At 40.9% G+C, this 24,264-nt stretch overlaps 4 protein-coding genes and 2 long non-coding RNA genes across 6 annotated transcripts; 1 reads left to right on the top strand and 5 right to left on the bottom strand.

The window, feature by feature from the left end:
• Positions 1-363: 363 nt before the first annotated feature.
• Positions 364-1,459, bottom strand: LOC145457499 (uncharacterized). The gene has a single exon (XM_080335712.1). The coding sequence runs from the start codon at positions 1,301-1,303 to the stop codon at positions 626-628; it is 678 nt and encodes a 225-aa protein (XP_080191838.1). The 5' UTR covers positions 1,304-1,459; the 3' UTR covers positions 364-625.
• A 1,363-nt stretch (positions 1,460-2,822) lies between these two features.
• LOC145457496 (adipocyte plasma membrane-associated protein-like) lies at positions 2,823-5,641 on the bottom strand. Its single transcript, XM_080335709.1, has one exon. It carries the CDS (start codon positions 5,468-5,470, stop codon positions 4,238-4,240), a length of 1,233 nt encoding a protein of 410 aa, XP_080191835.1. The 5' UTR covers positions 5,471-5,641; the 3' UTR covers positions 2,823-4,237.
• Positions 5,642-7,998: 2,357 nt separating this feature from the next.
• LOC145457498 (uncharacterized) lies at positions 7,999-8,954 on the bottom strand. Its single transcript, XM_080335711.1, has one exon. It carries the CDS (start codon positions 8,825-8,827, stop codon positions 8,141-8,143), a length of 687 nt encoding a protein of 228 aa, XP_080191837.1. The 5' UTR covers positions 8,828-8,954; the 3' UTR covers positions 7,999-8,140.
• Positions 8,955-10,507: 1,553 nt separating this feature from the next.
• Positions 10,508-23,562, bottom strand: LOC145457497 (uncharacterized). The gene is made up of 8 exons (XM_080335710.1): positions 23,060-23,562; positions 21,692-21,809; positions 21,291-21,493; positions 21,161-21,200; positions 20,958-21,052; positions 19,915-20,105; positions 10,884-11,070; positions 10,508-10,819 (listed from the first exon to the last, which is right to left on the bottom strand). The coding sequence occupies exons 1-8, from the start codon at positions 23,249-23,251 to the stop codon at positions 10,694-10,696; spliced, it is 1,152 nt and encodes a 383-aa protein (XP_080191836.1). The 5' UTR covers positions 23,252-23,562; the 3' UTR covers positions 10,508-10,693.
• On the top strand, positions 13,546-14,386 carry LOC145457501 (uncharacterized). Its single transcript, XR_013920902.1, has 2 exons — positions 13,546-14,045; positions 14,207-14,386. It is a non-coding gene; the product is annotated as an uncharacterized LOC145457501 (long non-coding RNA).
• LOC145457500 (uncharacterized) lies at positions 14,336-19,903 on the bottom strand. The gene is made up of 2 exons (XR_013920901.1): positions 15,188-19,903; positions 14,336-14,570 (listed from the first exon to the last, which is right to left on the bottom strand). It is a non-coding gene; the product is annotated as an uncharacterized LOC145457500 (long non-coding RNA).
• Positions 23,563-24,264: the final 702 nt, after the last annotated feature.

Raw genomic sequence — 24,264 nt, forward strand, 5'->3', positions numbered from 1 at the left:
CAATGACTTTCTGTAACAGAACCGACTGAAAAATGTGGCGTTTGTGAGAATTGGCTGGGGAAAAAGTTGAAACCCCTGCCGTTATAAATATGAATTCTGGAATAGTCTGTTTGCGGCGTGCGATGTGCAATTGCGCATGAATTGGAATCGGTATTATCGGCGAGATCATGTTAGCTGTTTGTCTTGGTTTGACTGTATAAGAGATGATAAGGAATATGTCGTTTAGAGATTCCAGGTGAGAGATATGAAGCCTCACGCTATCTGCAATCACGCATCGTCCCTTTGAATATAGCCAAGCTTATTACTACTGCTTACTCAACTAATTTCGATTCATGTCAATGACCGTGAAGCACACAGTGGAACTACAGTTTCATCATTTTATTGGCAGTACATATAAGCATAACATGAAGAATAAACTATACATAGAATAATAAATCGTTTGGATCGAAACACCAAGTGTAGATTGGATAAATGATGTGTTGCACCCTTGTTTTATCGGCAGTACATGAAGAATAAACTGTACAGTACATAGAATCATGAATTGTTTGGATCGAAGCGCCAAGTGTTGATTGCACAAATGCGTTGCACCTTTTTCCTACAACCAGAGTAACAGCACTTAAGAGGCTTACGCAGACGACGTGGATGGCTTCGCGGTACTTTCCTTTCCCTTTGTTTCCTCTTTCTTTTCCGATTTACCCTGCGATTCGCTTTCTGATTTCGAAGGGCTCTCGCTATTCGGATGAGCCCACACCTCCGCGTGAAACCCGGGGAAAAACATCGGAAACGTGTCAAACAACAAACCAATGTTTTCTGGTCTGCGATCGGCACCACAAAAACCGGCCCAATTTCGTCCACATCCCTTTGAAGTATTTGCACTGCAGTGGGGTCTAGAATTAGGGTGGGAAGGCGGTGTTTGTTTTCCGCAAGGATTCCTTCCGTCTTGTTGTCCGCCGTGCATTGTTTTCCAGAATTCGTTGACGCATTTCTTCCAGGGAAAGTCTGACAGGTTCGCTCGTTTGAGATTCACGTAAATTCGAAACACGCCGTCGTTTTTTGCCACGTCTCCCAACGCCTCGATCAGTTCTTCGTCGGAACTGAACGTAATCATGTCATCCGCGCTGTCTTTCCATAAAAGCGTGAACGCTTGATCTTCGCCTGATCCGAGATTGGGGAATATCGTTGAGAGTTTACCTCTCAGGTAGTCATAGTTGGAGGCGGCCCCTTCGTCCAACCTAAAGCTTCTAATTTCAGATGGCTGAGCTGCGCCATCTACCGTCAAGAATGCTTTACATTTTACTGACATTTTCAAAAATGCTTGTTAGCTTGTTCAATGTTTTCGTTGGTACGCTTTCCAGTTGGTAGGATTACGAACTCTGAATTCTTTGCCTTTGCTGCAAAAGTCATTCAAGTCGTACTTTGTTGTATTCTGCTCGCCCAGTGTGAGGACTGTAGGCACTCATCTGCCATATATACCGTTCAGAATTCCTTCCAGAAGCTTCGTGACGAGTACAGGGATGACTGTGCAAATTTTGAATTAGTCAGCAATATCCCGCAGTAGTTCTGCTTATTTGCGCTATTCAGTCATCGGTATTGCGCCTGTCCGTGGCAATGTCAAATGTTCTAGAAGTTTCTATGTAGCTCAAATTATGGTATTGCACAGTAATTGTATAGGTTATTGAATCACTTCGCATTATCACAAGTGTTGCGCAAAATGATCACATTGGGCATGTATTACCTTTTAGATCGCGACCCAAATCCAGAGGTGGTCAGTAACGTAGTACTTCTACTTTTTGGAAGTACTCAAGTAGTTTTCCTCTACTTCTGGTACTTACTCAAGTAGATCTGATTTTCTCTACTTCTACTTCGTAATATTTTGTGATCTACTTACTTACTTTTCGCTATTTTCAGTTTGTCAAGTAGAAGTAGTTTAATCTCCCAATACGAAAGATAGCCTGAGGAATTTCAGCGCTGTTTTCACGAAGTACCAAAACTTAAAATTCATAAAAGTCAGGTAAAGCTCAGAAATTTTGTTGCGCTTCGTGCACATTAGTTACGGAGCGACAAATATGTTTTCACGAAAGTAGCAGTGAATATAGGCCTATGTAACATGATATTTTTAGGGTTACCATATGTCAGCTCCTTTTCAGGAAATCGAAAATATCCTCAGATGGCGCCTAAATGTCCTCCTTTTTGTAAATCTGTCCTTCTTTATAGTTTTGACAGCCGGGGTAAATGACGCGAAATCTGCAATGCGGACGTTCGAGCGGGTCATTCAGGAGTAGGAGCGGAAAACTGACCTTCTTACTACAGCAGTATAGGTAAAATGTGGGTAATTCGGGAGTCGAATCGGAGTGGTGACCTGTTTTTAGTCAACACCACAGCAGTATAGGTGAAAAGTAGGTAATACGGGAGTCGGGTCGGAGTGATGACCACAACAATAATTCTAGTACAGATTTTAGAATTAGCAGTTTTCTTGTCCGGTAAACTGACTTTTATGGTTTGTAAAAAGTGTTCTCCTTGCCGGATTCCAAAATATGGCAACCCTTCATAGTATTATTTATGTCGCCTTTCACCACTGGTCACGTTCCTAGTTCGAGAATTGAAGGGAGGGCAAGGCGCTGTTTGTCATGGCTATGCCTCTGTATAAAAAATTCTATAATGCGCGATCCCAATGCTCGAGTAACAAGACAGCGGCAGACATGCCACTCCTGGGTATTTCCACCCAGATCTGTTTTTTTTCGAGCATCACCTGGGTTTCTATCCTTAAAATCTGGGTTTATTTCAACATCATGTTCGTCAGGACAATTTGCGTCGAAAATTAATTATTAGATTAGTGAGATCATGATGTCGTAAAATGCACGTATAGGCGTACTTCAGTTCGCCATTGCTGGGATATCTAGAACTGTCGGTAGATTTCGTTGTTATTGGAACGGCGTAACGAGTTGTTGTAACGAGCCTTGAGACACTGTTTCACTAGTAAAATGATAGATTATTTAATTGAAATTTTTTCAAAAACGAATTTTTTCATGTTTTGAAAATGGACCTTCAAAATTTGAAAACTGGACATAAGTCACTTTGATTCCACTGCGACGATATTATGCACATGGGTATCTGAGTATATTCACTTCCAACAGGGATACTCAGAGAGAGACAGTCGGACACCCCCAAGAATTAATTTAGTCAGAGGTGTTTGTTTTCACTTTATCAGCATATTCGAATATACCCTGAATTTCATGATTGGGCATTTTTTTTGTACTAAACGTTCCTGCTACATTATCATCAGGATTATTCAACTCAAAGCTAGGCCTACTTCCAACTGGTCAGATGACTGCATGTACGCAAAAATCACCCTCAGAGACGGGGGATGAATGGCGTCGTTCATTCGCGGCGCGGTAATATGTGAATTGTACACTATTGAGTGTTGATGCCGCGCACCAAATTGTTTCGAATAGCAATGCGTTGAGAGGAAAGCAAGATATTTTTGTGGAATTTGCGTCCACATCTTGGTTTTTCCGAAATATTCCAGTGGCATCTCTGGACAGCGGTAAAACGCACAGGAAAACAGGAGAGGGGTCATATGAGAAATCCCAATCTTTCGTTACCGAAATGTAATCCAGACGGCACAGTGTCGACGAGGAGTAACATGACATGCTGTCAGCGAAATGGATTCATATTTATGCGTCTGAAACGGCAGGAACGAGCGTCTGAGGTGTGGACGGTGACCGATTCTTTGTTAATTTATTATAGTTGTGCTCACCGTAAATACTATTTTATTCAAATCAAAATTTTCGACGGCAATAACTCCGCTCCCACTCGTTGGAATTGAACCAAATTTGGTGAGGATCGTTTCTATAGACAGCCTAACACTTTCATGGGGTTACCAGAAAATTTTCAAATTTTTCATTATTTATTTTTATATATTAAATAGAAACTTTCTTCTCCTGTAGCAAAGCGGTTACTGGCTGGAATTGAACCAAATTTTGTGTGCAGGCTTAAATTAGATAACCTAACAATTTTATCAAGTAGCCAGTACGATTTGAGAAAAAAGTCATTTTTGAAGAGCCCTATTGTACATTGTGTGCGACTTGTTCAGATGAAAAACATAACTCAACGATTAATATTATTATTATAGATAACGCTGCACCAGGGCCTACGATAGCTCAAGCTACCGCATAGGTCCAGGCTGCACAAACATTGGTTACATTGGGCTTCGATTTATGTACGATATACAGCTTGTTCACAAGCTAACCAGTTTATCTATTTTTACTAAACCTGGTAACATGAAGGAACAAATCAGAAACCCATTGTTCAATTCTACAATCTCGGTCACGACACGACATAACTCGCCCCCGGTATCTTTATGGATGGATACTGGTTCGAAATCTTTGTTCAACTTCACCACGCCACCGTGGCTAAGGTCGGCAAAGATAAACACGCCATTCGTACCTAAAATGCGCGCTAAAATATCGCGAATAAATGGAACATTCCGAGTCCACTGCAACATTCTGATCGTGGGAGTCGGAAGTGCAACCCAGTATCCACCGTCTTTAGAGCGACGGATGTTGTCAACGTTTCCCGGCATATGCACCTTCCGAATAACCTCCCCGCTCTTTCTGTCAAGCAACAAGATTTGATTGTTCGGTGATTCGCAGACAGCCAGCATGGCTTCATCCGGAGTGAGTTCTATACCGTTAGGGGAACACAAGTCCCGTTTGATAACCCTGGTGGCCTTCGTTTTCACATCTGCTTCTATGACGCGACCGCTGCAGTCTCCTTCCGTACGCATGTACCCAATGGCATTATAATCCCACTTTACGCTCATGTCAGTGAAATACACCTTTGTTCCGGCTTTGTTCACAGTCAGATCATCGGCAAATTTCAATTCCGGATCGACTCCGTCATAACCGACGATCTTTTCCCACGTGTAAGTGTCGGTATCTACCACAAATATGCCTTGGTATGCGTCGGCTAGAAAGAGTTTGCCGTTTCTCAAGCGCAAAGCAAGAGGTCTTCTCAGCCCACTTCCTTTACCAGCCGAGTATGGACCGTTTACAAGCTTCGAAGTGATATCAATGTACGTTGGGGTGGGTTGGTTAACGTTTTCTATTCGTATGAGTTTTCCGTCGTGAGTTCCGGTATACCAATATCCGTTTTCATTGTCGACAGCCACCGACTCAGGACCGTGGAGTTCTTCCAGTATTCGTTCGCCGTTTTTGAGATCTTCGTTGTCGACGTGCGCCCATGTTAACTCATTGGAATCTTTCACTGGCTCAATAATTTTAGCAGATATCGGTGAGGTGGCGTACGCATAAATCAATCCCGCGACAAGACAGAGTATCACCGTTTTGATGAATAGCCTTAGGGTACTTCGATTTCCGCTCTTAATATCGCCGGAATTGAGATCATTATCATTCCGAATAGAAGAGGTTTTTGGCGGATTACGGCGGCGAATCGATTCTTTATCAGGCATCACACGCTGCTGGCGAATATACAGTAGGGGTCTTCAAAAATGACTTTTTTTCTCAAATCGTACTGGCTACTCAATCAAATTGTTAGGTTACCTAATTTTAGCCTACATACAAAATTTGGTTCAATTCCAACAAGTAGCCGCATTGCTACAGGAGAAGAAAGTTTCTATTTAATATATAAAAATAAATAACAAAGAATTTGAAAATTTTCTGTTGACCCCATGAAAGCTGCTTCCACTGGTTGGAATTGAACCAAATTTGGTGAACATCAAATTTTTTGTTATTTATTTTATATAATAAATAAAAACTTTTCTTCTCTTGTAGCAATGCGGCTACTGGTTGGAATTGAACCAAATTTAGTGTGTATGCTTAAATTAGGTAACCTAACAATTTTATCTAGTAGCCAGTACGATTTGAGAAAATAAGCCAATTTTGAAGACCCCTAATATACAGCTTATTATATGCCTGTGGGGTTCTGAATATGCTATCGTCTAGGACCTGGAAATCACACAGTATATAAAAGATTGAGTTATATTAGTCTCTCTACTGAGACAGGCACGAGTTCACATCGCATCATTTCTGCGTCGTCTAATCAGAAGCTATCACGGAATCACGCGTTTGTCAAATACGCCGTGAGCTGAATGATTGCCACAAGACGGTATATTTTGACAACCTCAAAATTTTGTTAGGTCGATTGCTATCATTGCTGCTGGTGCTGGTATGCGCAAGTGCATCGTAGCGTCGCGGCATTCGATTACATATGTCAAGGTAGGCAAAAACCTCTGCTTATTTACTGTCGCATTTTAAAATTACCAAGCTTGAGTGCACACTGCACATCCGATGCTGTAATTCTGCTTATCTGCGATTCTGGGGAAGTACCTATATGTATTCACGATATAATATTATGATCAACAGTTTTCAATCACATGTCTAAAATTTCCGCGTAAACTGAAAAGACAGCCAACCTCGACAGTCGCAATCCGTGCTTGCTATTAAGATTGCTTCTCACTTGTCAGTCTGCAATAGATTTTGGTCGATACGAAGCGCATGCAGGCAGCTCATGAGTAAATTATCGTGACACTTATGCGTTGGAGCGCCGAACAATCAATGTTAAAGTCAACGCACACATATCCACGACTCTGATACGCATCCTGCTAAAATTGTAAATCACTCAGTAGCTGGGCTATGCCAATATTGCGAGTCTTACGAGGCAATCTGTCTGGTTTCACAGGCTTGGCACGTTGTAGCATGTCATTTCACGTATTATTACTGCAACGTCGACGATGATCGACCAGTCTATTGTCTTACAACGGGTTTCACTTCACTAACTATCAATGACCAGGCGAAATCACACATTCTTCACAGTCCATTGATAGATATTAATTCACGTGTAACAGTAAAGGATGTACTGGGACAGTTAGGGTTACATTCAAAACAAACGGTGTTTTAAAACACTTTGTATAAAACATGTTTTAAACTAAGGCCTTTGTAAAAAAATTGTGTATTTTCAAGTTGTAAAATTATGCCATAATTGTGTAAATACTTTCCAAAAACATGTTGTATGAGCCTACGGACAATTACCACCCTATTTTGCCGACGTATATCGATATGGGATGATTGAAACCCTCAGAATAGTCGGTTCAACAGTTATAGTACAGATATTTCGTCAAAATGATATATTTACCCTATATTTTCAATTGTCAATGTTAATCCATTATGACGCCGCAATTCAATATTCGTGACGCCATGCCTTGAAAAAACATGTTTTAAACAAGGGCCTTGTTTTAAACATGTTTGTTTTTAAATCGATTTTTGTTTTAAATGCAACCCTAGTCATTACCCTTGCTGTGTCCTTAAACTCTTTATTCACTGTATAAATTGCACAAATCATGTCTGGAGCAGCGGCATTTACGATTGGGATAACTCTTTTGGGATTTGCGCCAACAATGACCATTGTACGAAATTGAACTCGCCTGCCTTCTGCCTGAAACTGCCAAGGTAATGTAAAACATCACCAAACTCAAACGTAACAATTCTACTTTCGTTTTACTTCATGGCAAAAAATGTCCTCTTTTTGAGTGTTGAAAATAGGGTAAGCCTACCCTGTACGTGAGTAGTATTATACGACATTACTACTACTTCCCTACGTGCATATAGGTGCAAGCATCATTCGAATTAAAATGTCGTGTTTGATTTATACAGTGGTGTATGTCTGAGGCAAGTTCTGGTCTGGTGTAATACGGGTGTATATCCACACCCGTATATCATGGGTGGACAGGGGTGTGAATACAAACTAAAAGTGTATGGCCTTCAACAACAATCCAACAATACCATAAAGACTATCTCCCTTAGAACAACTGTTGCGGTGAGGACATAATTGGGCACGCCGATAAATATCGACCGAGATACCGACAATTCTATGTAGACATAATCGGTCAGGCTGTAATTAGATATAGCATTCTGACTTCTCGTTCAAGGCTCGCTCGTGTTATGGTTTCATATCTAAAGGCCTACAGCGTATACGACGAGATTCTAATTTTCAGAATTGTATTGGCAGTATATGGTGAGGTATAATATGAAGAAAAAAAAATCATAAATCTTGAAAATCGAAACACCACGTATTGATTCGATGAGTCGGATGCACCTTTCTTCTACGTCCAGCGTTCGCAGATTTACGAAGACGACGTGGATGGCCTTTCGGTGCCTTTGTTTTCGTTTGCTTTCTCGTTGTCTTCCGATTTATTTCGTGATTCGCATTCTGATTTCGAAGGACACCCGCTGTTCGGATGAGTCCAAACCTCTGCATGAAAACCGGGGAAAAACATTGGGAACGCGTCAAATAAGAAACCGTTGTTCATTTCTGGTCCACGTCTCGATTCCCCGCCACAGAATCCTGCTCCATTACGTCCGCACCTCTTAGCATTATTCTCAGCGCAGTAGGGTCGGGTATGGGGATGGGAAGGCGGTGTTTGTTCCCCGCAAGGATTCCTTCTACCTTGTTGTCCGCTGTGCATAGTTTTCCAAAACTCATTGACGCATTCCTTCCAGGGAAAGTCCGACATGCTCGCTCGTTTGAGATTCACGTAAATTCGAAACACGCCGTCGTTTTTCGCTACGTCTCCCAAAGCCTCAATAAGTTCTTCGTCGGAGCTGAAAGTAATCATGTCACCTTCGCTGTCTTTCCGCAATAGCGTGAACGCTTGATCTTCACCCGATCCGAGATTGGGAAATATCGTTGAGAGTTTACCTCTCAAGTAGTCGTAGTTGGAGGCGGCCCCTTCGTCCAGCCTGAAGCTTCTGATTTCAGATGGCTGAGCTGCGCCATCTACCGTTAAGAATGCTTTGCATTGTACTGACATTTTCACGATGCTTGATAGTAGACTTTTCAAATACTATGAGTATAAACTATAAATTCTTTGCCTTTTGCCGAAACAGTTCGTCGATTTGTACTTGCTTAAATGATGTTCGCCCAATGTGAGGACTATACGCAATCGTCGATCATATATACCGTACGGACTTCGTTGCAGAAGCTTCTCGACTGGTGGAAACATGACTGTGCAACTTTTGGATTACTCAGCAGTAGTATCGCCCGTATATGCTGAGTCGCAAATTCTCTGTCAACACTATTGCGCATGTCCTTCGAAATATGGGATATTTCATTTATTCTAGAATTTTCTATGTGGCTGTTGGGCAGTAATTGTATAGTTTGTATGATTCATTTCAAATAACTCAAGCGCTGAGCAAATAAATCATGTGACACGTATGCACTGCACTGTTTTGGTACATGCAAATGAACAATGAACTTATCTTCCATATAATGGTCTGACGACAGTGGCCTACGCACGGTCGTACATGCTGAATTATATTTAGTGTGGCTGTTTGATAGCTCCCGCAAGTTTCCCAAAGTTCATTTGCTGGTTAAAACATATCACTCGAATGATTTGGAGACATTGGAGTCTAATCATTTCCTGATTGAAACTATATGAATGGTAATCATTCTGTTTGCATGCACAATTGCGCATCGGTATCAGGCCTATATGGGTAAGATTTGACGATTTCCCCTCTGTAACGTTTGTCTCTAGCTATCAATCACGGGGTCATCAGACTGTTTCAGTTTTGCGATAATTCACTCCTTTGAATCACAAGTTATTTCACGACTTCACGTCACTGCAAATTATCAATCTATCAGTCTGACTCGAGTTCAGTTATGTCATCTCAAATTTGATGATTTCGAAGCAATTTCAAGTGATGAAATATTTTCAGTTTGTGTCGTTACATTTCAATATGTGGATGAATAATTGTTGAGCTCGTGGAACTTAGTGCTATTCCGTTTCTATATTCCTCCTTTTTTACATCGCCTAGGCCAGGTGGGTGTCTGACTTCGAAGACTACTCCAAGTCGTTTCGACACCTTCCTATCTTTCATTGTCTCGCAGTCTTGTGGTGTATTGAAATGATGAAATTTTTAGCGATAAATTGAATTGAATTGAAAAATCTTCCTTTAATGTTCATGAGCACCTGAAGGAATTAACTGTTCCACACTGCTTTGACGCCATATCATACTGGTTTCAAACACCTTGCAGTCCAGGTGGAGACGTACTACATTCCATAGCCTACGTTCCATTGTGACGTAATAAATTCGTATTTTTGAATTTTTTTGTTGTGGCTCCAAGATTTTTGATATGCGGCTCGCGTAAGAAGCAGGTCTGCCCACCCCTGTTACAGTTTCTTATACACCTGGCTGTGTATATTTACGCATGGCTGGTGTCAGTCAAAGGTCATTATAACGGCATGTAGCTGAAACTAATCCTGTAGCAAACGCAAACGGAATCCCGAAAAAAGGATTTGTATTGATCCCCTGACTTTGCAAGTAGAATGTCCAACTGGAAATTTCGTCTACGAGTCTGGAGTCGGCGATTAACATCGGACTGTTCTGAAAAGTGGTGTGGAACAAATAATACCATCTCTCTCAACTCTGTATCTAGATTAGCGCACCAAGCACTGCGTAAGATTTATCTAACAGCGCTATACGAGGCTTCATAATGATAAAAATTATTGTATTATTTTACAAGTCGACAACGTTCGCGTTATCAACACACCATTGCGGAAGTTGGAACACAAAAGATTACGTATCATGGAACATTGGCAATTCACGAAAAAAAAACATTCCAAAATATATTCCAAAATAACTGATTGCGCACTACAAATGAATGAAGATTATTCAAATCAAGAATTAGCTTTCTCCCATTTAGTACGATAGGAAGAAGCCGGTTTGGTGTGTCTGTTATGATGTACGATTTCCCATCGATGCATCCACGGGCCGACAACGATCGGACTCAACTTGTCATCCTCCTATCAGAGTACAAGTTTACACACCGAATTATCAACTTGAATTTGGAAATCTAGCGCGGCTTACCGTCTCGTCCATCTGCCATTTGTAAGCTGCCGGGGCGTCCATGGCACTCCAGTCGATTTTGTAATTCGGGTCCTTCCTAGTACGCATCAGTACTGAATCTCGCATGCCATAAAATCCGTTATCCTTGTCCGGGCGTTGCCAACGCAAATCCAAACTGTACCGTATCTCATCCGAGAAGTTTTGCAAGCTACAGAGAAGAAACGCAAGCACATGAAATATTTATATTCAGGGCAGCGTGTCTATAGCATGTGTCTATATAGATAATATATGGGTTGAAAATTATTTAAGCAAGTCGGTCGAAGAAGACGCGTACTTATAGTCAGGACCGTAACTGCCGCACCCCAAACCCCCAATCCGAGCTCAAAGGGCGCCCTAAATTATTTCGTGAATTAACATAAACTATAGAGTATAGGTGCCACTGTGATTGTGGCTACGTGGGAAGAACGTCAAGACGTCTGCAGGACCGCATAAACCAACATGTCCCCAGATTTATCAGAACACGTGCGTCACGCGATGTGAAAAGCTCACCCTTAACTCATCCACTTAAGATTGATGCTGATCGATCAAAGGCCATTAATTCTGCCATCGGCAAACATCTGTTGGATAATCCGATTTGTGCGAATAATTATCGAGAGGACCGATTTCGAATCGTAGGTCGAGGCCGTTCACAATTCCATTTGTGTGCCTTGGAATCAACTTTTATCAAAATACACCAACCAAAACTCTGTCAACAAAAGGAGTTCGTGTATCACCTAAAAATAGTACATTGAACGCTCTCTCATTCGAAATTTCATGCTGGTGACGTCATATTTTGTGATACGATTGTTGATATACAATGTTCTTTCCAATTCTCTACTAGTTGCTGACGATTACCCCTGACGAGTGTCAGCCGAAAATATTCGGGTTCATTTCAATATGAATATACTATTTAAGAGTATTTTTTGAAAATTTATGTAACCTTTTCAAACCATTTTCGCGATGTGCGCCATTTAATGGTGTCAAATGTGTTGAATATTAGATACCCTTCCCCAAGAAATAGTTCGCATGAATTATAGGAATGAGCATTTCGGCGCCGGCCATTACCGCGCCACGACGCACCGAGACATATGAAGTTTTAGGTCATGTAACATGCGACTCTAAGAGCCAGAACGATCGGCAGCGAGAAAACCTTGGCCGAAAAGGACTGACCTTATGCTGACCGAAAACTTCGATATTATACATTTATGTTAAATTGTCCAAGGGCGCCTAAATGGCTTGCGCCGAATGTTCCTGTCCTGGCAATCTGGACCCCCCAGGCCACATAATTTATAATTGAACATATTCGGGCGTGCCCGTTGGTACAATTAATTCGTTACATGTTGTTATTTCGTTACCTCTTGTCCGCTTTATAGTGAAAAGAGTCCCATTTTGACCTGAACTACATATGTCTTTGTGCATCGTGGCGTGGTAATGGCCGACGCCGATATGCCTATTTCTATTTTCTATTATTATGCGTATTCTTCCGTGGGGAAGTCGTCAAAACATGATGTGCAATTTATGTTAATTCACCGAAATAATTGATGGCACCCTTCGAGCTCACCGATTGGGGGTTTGGGTTGCAGCAATTTTGGTGCTGGTAAGAGGTCAAAGTCCAGTCGGTCTTTTCGGAACTTTGGTATTGTAAATATTTCGGGCTCGAGGACCATTCGACTATAATAAACCATATAATAATTGTGTGTGGAATATTCAGGGTCAAATAAAGGTTTTTATAACAACAATAGGGCACGGTCTCATACGCTGTGGTTCGAACCATCCCGAATTCACAATTGCGATTGGCAATACGGGGAAATTAATGGTATTGGACTGCTTTGTGTAACTGAAAGTGAGCCAACTGAGAATGGGCTGCATAAATCCGCTCACATTGAATTCAGTATTGTACCCAGTAATTAATTTCAACATGATTGCATTCAAAACAAAGCCACTAATATTATATAACGTTCATGTGAGGCTGTGAACCTCAACACTAGATGGTATCATCCTTAATAATACGATGAAGAATATTCTGACGATTTAATTTTGTAGATCTCGAATTCAAGTATATTTAGTTTTTCATTTCGTGCACAAAGCTTCAAAACTTATTTTATGTAGAAGTGGTTCTCACTCTCAAAAGTGATATACAGTGCCTCCTTCTTCGATTTTCACACGCCGCGCGCTGCGGGATATAATATCTAATTCGAAACATGTTGTTGAAACTAAAGCAAGCGTGACGGCAGGTTTTTAACGGGAAATTGGCGATCTAAAAGTAGGCGCAATTCGTTTTACATGAATTATAATAACCAATCACAGTTATGAAAACATATATGTAGCAAACATCGTCGCGTAGCGCAACCAAACATCTCGGGATTTGACATGTTTTGTTGAATGTTAATTTGCTCTGAACACTCATTAAAGGTCAACTGCATCTTCATTGACAACTTTGCGGAATCATGTTCAGAATTTTTTTTCATACCGAAATGGCCGACTTTCCGTATTTCAAACTAATCGGAAATTGCCGTAATTTGGACCGAAAGTCCCAATATTGGTATGTTTACAGAAAAAGCGGAATGTTCATTGTGACGTCATGTAGTTGACATCTCTTCTGGCCGCTGCAGATGTATGCTATAGGGTTGGCGGTCTTGAGTAGCAGGGCGCTTATTTTAGTTAGTTATGGCGGAGGATTCGCTTGTAATGGATTCACCAGGCGAGTCCGAGTACTCAGGTGTCGAATGTAAGTATGCTTTTTCCTCTCACTTACGAAAGTAATGTTGAAACGAGGACACGTTTCAAGTGTTGATGTGCTCGATCCCATATCAGTGGAACTTCTTGCTGCTCCGAAAACGAGGGGTCGTTTGAGTATGATTATTGATGACTATAACCTAAGGATGTTAGTGATATATAGTATGATCAGCCTAGCTTGTTCAGCTTAAGCCGCTTGTCTAGACCAAATGAAATACACCAGTATGTGTAATTTGGTGGAGAACCTCCTTCCAGTTATTAATCTTGGTATTATCAATTACAGTTGAGAGGATGGAGGTTGCCAACTTATGCAAACTAACAGGGGAGAGTTGAAGTGCTGCAAACAGGTCCCTCGAGCAACGAATGAATTATTAGTGCATCACAGCATTATCAGGATTTCAATCAAGAGTATGTATTGGAGATTGTCTCGCTATAGATATCAACAGGAATATTGTCATATAATTATAACATCCAGTTTGATGCATGAGCGAATGAGTCTCATTCACATGAAATGTTGAGTCGGGTGCCAAATAATTACCCGTCAGTAACACAACAATTACGCTTTTCAGGAAGCTGAGAAAAACTGTACACGGAAATTTTGTTTGCTAGCCACTGGGATTCTGCAACAAAAGCCAACGAAAAATCCTGTCTGCGCATCCGATCAAATCCAGTACTTTCAAAGGATTTCAATTTTACAATGCTTCGTGAAGGAATATTTGTATTGAAAATAATAAATGCAACATAACCAATCCATCAACAGTACTACTGTGTCAGGGAGAGAAATATAGAGTTTTGTGTCCAGCAATAGCTTCTTTCAACTAATTTTGACGATGCCGTTTGTCGAATGAGGATGAATCATCACAATAGACTTGGTCGACTCGGCCGTTTCTGGTCTTGCTTTAATGAATGCGTCAACTTCATCATTGCAGGAATCTAGAGCAGGAGTAAAAATATCACTGAGTTTTATAACAAAGTCGAATCGAAGGCAGTAGACCTATACCAAATGCTGTTCGAAAGTATCATAAAAATGAAGGATTGCCAACTGCATCCTACCTAACTTTACGACTATTATGATGATAGTGATAAGTTTTCATCTTTTACTGAGCGGTCAATATTGATAGGTTCAGTCACAGATATCTGACACTCCTCATTCAATAACTAAAGTAACTAATATGATTACATGACCGCACATGTACCGTACACAAAAAGAAGTGTATTTTCAAAAGTAATAGCAACTCTTCCATTAATAGGAGGTCAGCGATATATAACCATCATACGTCATGAAGTCAGCAGGTTATGAACTCCCTTTATAGTAACTAATGCATTTATAGATATTTTTTTCTTAATTGATTTTCAAGTGTTTTTATTTCAGACTACGTACACTTCTACTTACAAGTTTTTCAAGGCATACATATTTCAGTTATTTGCACATGCACGTGAGTGTAAACAATAATAATACTTCGATGACTACCATACCACAGTCAATACTACTATAAGCGGTTAGTTACACTCTTACAAAACTATAGCTGACACAGTACATTTTCACTTACCGATTTCGGACACTTTGTATAGCTTTAGAAGTGCGTTCCTCTGACATTACCACAATTTCACTGGTGCGTGGAAATAAAGTCTGAACGGCACTACTGCAGTACGTCGGCAAGAGTTGCCCGTGTTCAGTAGTCAGTTTTCTTGCGTGTTGCGTATCTCGGATACTTCATTGAAGCAAGATACTTGTTAGTGATTCGCATTTGAAAATGACTCTGCCTTTGGTTGTCTATAAGTCCGCACTTTTGGTCTTAATGGCGTCCAGTCGGCTGTCGGTATATGGATGGGTTTTGGCAGCGATGTCAATGCATTGTAGGCACGGCATATTGCGTATTGGACCAACCATACGCGACATAACATCTGACTCTATGCATTATCTCCTTCACAGCTTTCATGATCCCACTCAAAGACCCAAATCCACAGCAAATCTAAGCAATAATCCCACCTAACAGCCAACAGAAATAACAAGGACTTTTGTTGTGTCAACTACTTGACGTCATTTCACGGCTGGGTGATTTCGTTTCCGTTTTCCGGAATTTCGATTTGTAATTCAAATTACTTGAAAACTATCAGGTAATTTCAATTTTCATTATTTTATTCATATTCCTAACCACATAATGTACGAAATAAGGTGAAGTCATTTTGAAGATGCAGTTGACCTTTAAGGATATGTCCTACTACCACAACATATTGCGAAGCCATTTTTTTTAGCGCCCCCCTCCCATATCGCCCCCTGAGCGTTTCCGCCCCCTTCAAAATCGCCAGCGCCACTTGGGAGGCGCTGGAAGCAAGGTTAAGAACCACTGATCTAGATATTTCGCGACAACGCACAATGACCGATGACACTACAAATAGAGAGCAAATTTACAAGAATATGTTTTGCTACCATCCTACAGGCGCTAATCCGGCAAGTTGCTATATGATAATTTCACACACAAAAGCGATACAAACCAAAAATTACTTTATACTTTACAAAAATTAAGATATCAAACATAAGTTGTTTTGCATCAAAAACTGTTCTGTAGAAGTGGAAGTAACCTTAACACATAGTCAGTGGAGTAATATTGCCAGTAGGGAAAACCTACTTGAGTACTATGAACCATAGTAGAAGTACTTTGTTACTGACCACAGGACTAATATAGCACAACAGAAACTGCACTTCGTCAGGCCCATTAAAACGGACCCACATAGGGTGATCAAACTTCTGTTTTTTTTCTTCTTCAGCCAGACCCCCCGTTATACAACTGACCGACCGTTATACGCTACAAAAATTGACTGAATTTCGTCAATAACATTGGTAACTGCATGTATTCATTTTGAATCTTCTCTCAGCCCACGTGATCAGATTTTATCGGTAGAGCTGAGGGAGGTGGTGACTTCGAAAATATAGGGCAGTCGATCGCTGTTATTTTTACTTAGTCTATCCTATCTACATGTCGCTAGATGTCCCGACAAATTACCCGACGTAAGATTACGCATTCGTGCGTCACAGACGACGCAAATTTGTCGGGAAATCTGTCGGGCAAAATTGTCTCGCGAGGTTACCCGATAAAACAGCAGGGGAAATCGCGTATACCGGGTAACGGAAACGTTCGTCCTGAGATTTTAGTTTGGTTTAGGTATTTCCATAGCTGTATAATTGATTTTAAGTCAGTTTTATAACATTATAAGTGACTTTTAGCACCTGTGGGTATAAGTATATCGTCGAATGGCGATATGTCTAAAGTACCGTACGAAACGAACTGATATGGAAGAGCCAATTTAGCTTCCGATACAAAACAACCCGCTTTGCCAAACATATTATAATTTAGGCTGTAAAAATGTTTGTTGTAGCATGTAGCATATTTGTCAACTAGGGTTGGATTATCCGGATAACGGTTAACCGGTTAACCGGTTAACCGCAGGTATTTTCACTATCTGATATCCGGATATTTTTCTGCCGGTTAACCGGATAAAAAAGAATCGTTGCTAATGCATTTTACACGTTTTAGTAAGCTTCAATAAGTCGTATTCAGTGTTGGCACGGCCGATTAACGTGAAGCGTGTTGCCAATTAGCGAGATGCGTCTGTACACGTTGCACAATGTAATGTGACGCGACCTCCTGCTGAGAAGATCGTTAAATTAGGTCATTGATTGCCACGCGCTCGGCTATCGTCTCTGGCCTGATTTATCGCGTCTTCAACAAGCCGATAGTTCCACTGGATTGAAGAATCGCATCTGCAATAGACCATGTGCAGTGTACACACTATTCCATCGCTGGCCTGCACAATCGCATCTTCATTGGCTTGGTGCTCACGATATTATCGTTGACCTGCACAATCGCATCTGCAATAGGCCTACGAACGATATAATCGCTGGCCTAACCATCTCGGACCCAGCACGCATTGGCTCCTATCTCTCGATGGCTTGTTGACGATATGCCGTTAAGTGTATTCTAATTAGTGATTCTGAGAGTAACACCGCGAAACTGAATGACATCGAATGTTCGCAAAAATGTGCGTGCGTGCAAGCGTAATTGATTTCCGCTGATGATTAATTCGAAAAAAAAAATTGAAACCCCCTGATTTTATTTCAGTCCCCCTACATTTTCGGCTGGCTGCGTGCCTGATCACGTGAATTAGAGCGAGGTATGATGTCGGCATCAATTCCAGTATCAGCTAGTCGTCCTTCTAGTACTCTAAACCTAAACATAAGGATGGTCAAAAGGATGCAAAGCCGTTGAAGTTTCCGGCGTACGACCTGCCAACCTTTTGACTCTCTACGAAGCGCTGCTTTCTATTCAGCCCACTTATGTGGAAGCTGAAAAAGCATTCAATGAACGTGGACTCTTTGTTACAAAATTCCGGTCCCGGCTACAGGATCCCACAATTGATGCATCTGTGCTTTATAAAGAGGGCATTGCAGAAGCAGTGAACATTAAATTTGCGTGGTTTTTCTCGTATTCGCTCATACTGCGCGCGTAGGTAGGTACTCTACAATAACACTGTGTAATGATTTTGCGATCCGTTTTACATGCAGACCTAATGAAATCGATTGTCTCACTTAGCAGTTATTATCCGGTTAACCGGTTAGATAAATTCCAAAATATCCGGATATATCCGTTATCCGGATAGTGAAAATTATTGATATCCGAACCAACCCTATTGTCAACTTCAAGTGTTCACTAAGGTTATTCACGTTGAGAACCGGTCCTATTCGGAATATACATGGCACATCAATAGGCTGCCTAAAGTTTCACAGTTCCAAACGACTCCTTTTGCAGTGATATGCGTTCTGATTTGCCTCTGACAACTATGCAATGGAAAACATCACATGGATGAATGTTAATAAACTAATTATAAACTATCGAATGTAATGCACAGGGATATCTAGACTAGATATCCCTGGTAATGCAATGTGTAGTTTCGATAGATAAACCTGTGACATGTAAAACGGCGTATCTGTCGGGTAAGCTGTCGCCATTCGGTGAGTCCCCCTACGTAATAATCACTGTCGGGTAAATATAATGGACGTGTAGATAGCTCTAGTTATATGTTGTTATTTCGCGACCTCGGGTCTGCTATGTACTCACGTGAGACGCACTCACAAATTCTAATTCATTCACGGGATGCATCATTTACCTGTGTGGGTGCCTTGGGTGACATCATATACTGTGGAGCTCTGATTGTGGACAAAGAGGACTTTTCGTAGCAGGCTATTCGGGCCTATGGGAAATGGACAATTGAACACATATATTGAAGGTTTCGGCCAACATGCCCAGAATTAAACTATTATAAAATATTATTATATATTGAAATCAATATTTAAAGAGCTTCTTGGAGGTACAGAACTTCAATATACAATTGAATAGTATATTCATATTGAAATGAAACCGAATATTTTCGGATGATACTCGTCAGCAACTAGTAGATAATCGGAAGGAACATTGTATATCAACAATCGTATCACAAAATATGACGTCATCAGCATGACATTTCGAATATGAGAGCGTTCAATGTACTATTTTTAGATACGAACTCCTTTTGTTGCCACAGTCTCGGCTGGTGTATTTTGATAAAAGTCGTCTCCAAGGCACACAAATGAAAGTGTGAACGGCCCCTCCCAACGACGGGAAATCGATAATTTTTCGCATAAGCGGGATTATCCAACAGATCTTTGCCAATGGCTGAATTTATGGCCTTTGATTGCTCAGCATCAAGCTTGACTAGATGAGTCAAGGGTGAGTTTCCAACGAAGCGTGATGCGCGTGTTCTAATATATATAGGGATATGCTGTTTTATGCGTTCCTGCAAACGCTTTGACGTGCTTCCCATGTAGCCACAATCACAGAGGCACTTATATTCGTACAGGACATTACTTCGTTGAAGTCAAGGAAGCACGTCTTCACTTGTTGCAGGGAGCACTTACGTTGTCGTAAAAATTACGTTGGTCTTCACTATGTCGTGATACCTAATAACGGCATGACATCAATTGCTTTTCAAAGTGGGTGGAAATAGGACAATTCCAAGGTCGATGGATAAAAACATCTTTGGTTGTTCGATATATATCAATATACATATAGTGCTGTTGAATCGCGCGAAGAGCGAAGCAAATTTTCTTCAAGTTGAATAAAAATCACTCAAAATTATATATATATCCAACCCTGTAGAAATTTAAGCCACTTATTCTTCGTTCGGGTATTAGCAACGGCTTTGTATCGAGGTTTATATCACTGAAAAAGCTATGTATTACCTCTTGTGAGGAATGGCATTGTTAAGGAACAACGCGCCCCCAAACGGCACTTCGCACACCACCAAGTCCTTCTCCATATCAATTCCAAGCTGTTTGGTCATTTCCGCTTCCGGTATTTCGACGTACCAAGTGCCGCCAGCGCAACATTGATGGTCGACAGTAATTCCTTTTCTGTGACCTCCAGATGCAACCTTTGATGAGTCACGAGCGCTAAGCAAGGTGTATTTTCGAATCCAATCCGGTTTACGGATTCGAGATTGAACACTTGAAAAGCCCTTTTAGTAGTAGTTTAAATCAAGACCCTTGTTTAAAACATGTTTTTTATTGTTTTTTTTTAAGCCACGACGTCACGCATATTCAATTGTGACGCCATATTGGATTGATATTCGCAATTGAAAATATAGGGTAAATATATATCCTTTGAAGAAATAGGCTTCCAACCCCTGGACCAAAAATATCTTCAGCCAAGACTACATTGTCTTGCAGCATTTTACGGTCGGCAGTTAACACCATCAGAACCTTCATTCCGTACCAATGATCTATATATACGTAGGCCTACTATAGCTGTTGAACCGACTATATTTCAAGGGTTCCAACCATCCCATATCGTATACGTCGGCTATATCGGGTGGTAATTGTCGTCCGTAGGCTCAAACAACATGTTTTATGAAAGTATTTACACAATTATGGCATAATTATACAACTTAATTTTTTTTATATTTTATTATTATAAATGGCCTTTGTTTGTAACACTGTTTAAAACACGTTTTAACCAAAGTGTTTTAAACAACCAGCGTTTTTAAATGCAACCCTAGTCCTCCCATACATGTCGGGATTGGGATTCGATTTTAAACAACGCTCAGACCATGTTTACACGCGTTATCAGCAAGCTATTGACAGGGGATCTTGCAGACCTCGTGTTTAAACAATTTCTAAGATCTCATAGTAAACAAGCAAGTTCCAGATCACAGGTATTGAATCTCTGCAGTGCTGTAGATTAATATTTTTATGTGTACTAGATATAAAATTGATTCAGAGCTTACCACCATGCAGCCGTTGTTTTTGTTGGCATTTATAAGCGGTATCCAGGCCGTTGCTTGCATAACTTCCAAACTGCGTGGTTCCAGGTATGCATTATCTGTACACAAAGAAATGGTTGTTACGATACAGCACGTGTGCGGTAAATGAAGAAAAATAAAGATGCATTTGTCTTCTCTTACTGCAATGGGTATGACTATGTACTTGCCTTGATGCCAGGGAACTGTCAATTCTTCGTTTTGAGGAATCTGTACGTAATTTATAGATTGAAAAATAGTCTCCTTTTCGCAACATGCTACAATTGCTACATATACACAAAGTCGCAGGAATGTTTTTACCTTGGTCCGTAAATTCCACAAAGGATGGCCCGCAACTTCGGGCCCTACAAGTTGCTCTACGATATTCAGTAATTTGTCATCGCTCCAAACATTTTTGAACTCTTCTGGTAGAACCCCGCCTTTCAACAGCACTACCGCGGCACCCGGGAATTCCTTGTCGAGGTGGGTGAGGCGGTCAGAAAAACCTTTATCTTCGTGCTTGTCTGGTAAGTAGAAAAATGATTAAAATGGTCTAATTGTGACGTGTGTTAATATCATGTTTATTGTTTATCATGGGGTGTTTTAAAATGGAATTAGCGAGCTGTGACATATGACTGGATTAGCCGCCATCCCATATTTTAGGCACAGTGAGAATATGAATAAATATTGAAAATAGACAAGTAAATAAATACGGAACTCACTTGTAATTTTCCCAGCGTCGTACAATTTGTTCGCTAAATCGTCCACTAACTTATCAACAGCTTTTCTTGCCTTTAACAGTAATTCTTTATCCAGCAGGTCTTCTACTACGACAAACCCCTGAAGTATAAAATTACTTCAAACCGAATACTTTCAGATGGGAGGTAACAGGGGCAGAAAGCAACATGACTCTAGTCTTTGTGGCCAAACAACGGGCTGTGGACAGAAGTCGCGACTGTCATTCAGGACGAATCAAAGCATCGGTCGAGGCCGTAAATGGTCTATATACGCCTACCAAATCCGTACACGCAGGACGTATATATATTTCCACAATCCACATTTTATGTTAGTTACCATAATGATTTCAGTGTGTAGTAGGCCTATAATGAATTGAGAATGTAAGACCAACCGCGGATAACTAGTTTACAAAGGATTACCGGGAATATATAAATATTTCTATCATTCAAGCGACAAGAATAATTTTCAATAGGACATGAACGTTGGCTCACTCGTGAAATTAAATTATATTGTATAATCAACAATCAAATGTTTATTATTGATCAGTGCTTATGTAAATTATCGCAATTGAACGTTCAATAGTTACAAAGTATAATATGCAGGACCGCAACTACTGTACCTCAAACTCCCCTCGACCTCGAAGGGGGCCCAAAATTACTTCGTGAATGAACATAAATTATAAAGTATTTTTATGAAATTTTATGCAACTTCATTCAAATATTTCATGATTTATAGAAATGTCCATTTCGGCGTCGGTCATTACCGCGCCAAGACGCACCGATACATATAAAGTTTTAGGTCATGTAACATGCGACTCCGAGAAGTGTGGCAGAACGATCGGCAGCGAGAACACCTTGACCAAAAAGGAATGCCCTTATGCTGACCGAAAACTTCGATATATATACAATTATAAATATATGTTTAATTGTCCATATAGGCGCACAAATGTTCCTGTACTGGCAATCTGAACCCAACAAGAAAAACGCCATCCCGCAGAGAAAATAATTCGCTAGTGAAGAAATACCAATTTGAAATCGTGTGTTTCTTTTAATTTACTAGGCCTACGTTTGGGCGATTTCAATATCTTTTGTCAAGCAAACAGGAGTTCACGAAATAATATCATGTAACGAAGTCGTTATACCAACGGGCCTGCTAGTATATGTTTTGGCCCTGAGAATATGCACCTTGCGACCCCTTCGGAAGTCGCAACTTCCAATTTGCGAAACCCTGAGCTAGATGACAGCGGAGAATTCACTCAATAGAATAGCATGCATTGGTATCGCAATAATTTACCATTGAAAATGGCTCAATGCATTTATCAGCGACGGTATGGAGCAAAATCACCTCTTCACCTTGTCGAAGAAATCTTTCAATTGCTCTTTATTCAACTGCCCTGGCTTCTTCTCTTTCGGTTGCTTGGGCATTTGAGTATAGACCTTAGGTTGTGGATCTTGTTTAATTCGTAGGTAAGCATATCTGTCCTCTTGTATGTCTGATTGCAATTTGGAAACTTTAGCCGAAGGCTCATCACTCTCCTTGCCCATGTTCGCTTAACCAATATGGTCGAATTCTGAATACACAAACCAAACAGGTTGTCGATGGACTTGGTCACCAGTCACGCGCTCGTCACGATGACTTTCTGTAGTTGTATCGATGAAATGCTGCTATCTAACAAGCGTGATTCAACTACCATTGTAAGGGAATGCTCATGAAGGCCTAATTCAATGATCTTAAATGCGCCCTGTAACAAATTTCTCCGCATATGCACCCTCGCCCTCCTTGAAAGTGAACGGACTATTTTTATCTGACAATTACATGCCATGTCGTTAACGGCACCAGGTGCAATGCTACATTCATTCGATTCAGCAGACTAAACAATATTTACCAAACACAAGCAGCACGGAACTGTACCTTTGGACGCTTGCATTAAATTGCTACGGTCTGGTGACGTTTCCTTCTCTCGGTTGACGCTGTCGAATCACCATCAGGGAAAGCAGTGTGGCGAGATAGTGCAGTGGTATAATCCGCGGCTGCAACACCAATGGGTGCGGGTTCGAGTCCGACCGAGGTCGACTTCCGAATTTCGATACCTAAGTGTTGGAGGTTTACCTAGGCTCCTCCTCGCCACCGCATCCGCGTCTGCGGTGTCTTACAAAAGCCTAGAGGTGGGCCGTGCTATAAGTCGGCAGTTACGGAAAATAAGCAGAACATCGGCCTGGTGTAAATGACCAATTGACCATAGTAGTCGACAAACACCATGAATACCCCAAAACGAACCAACAACCATCAGGGAAAGCTGTAGACGTCTCTGATCTCAATGAGATGCGGTGGTTGGGTGACCACGACCTGGTCGTCTACTCTTCTAAACTAGGGTTACCATATTTTTGTGAAGCAAATTCCGGACACTCTTTAGCGCCCACTAGCGGATTTAAAAATGAGGTATTACACATTGAGTGTCAATATGACGTCACACGAGCAAAGCATTGCCGAACGACTGTATACAGGAATGGAGTGGGACACATAGGTCATGAATTGGGCCCTCTGAAATGTGAGCTCT

The sequence above is a fragment of the Botryllus schlosseri genome, chromosome 15 (assembly GCF_051294905.1).
Source record: "Botryllus schlosseri isolate E-star chromosome 15, Bs_hap1, whole genome shotgun sequence".
In the NCBI taxonomy this organism is placed as follows: domain Eukaryota; kingdom Metazoa; phylum Chordata; class Ascidiacea; order Stolidobranchia; family Styelidae; genus Botryllus; species Botryllus schlosseri.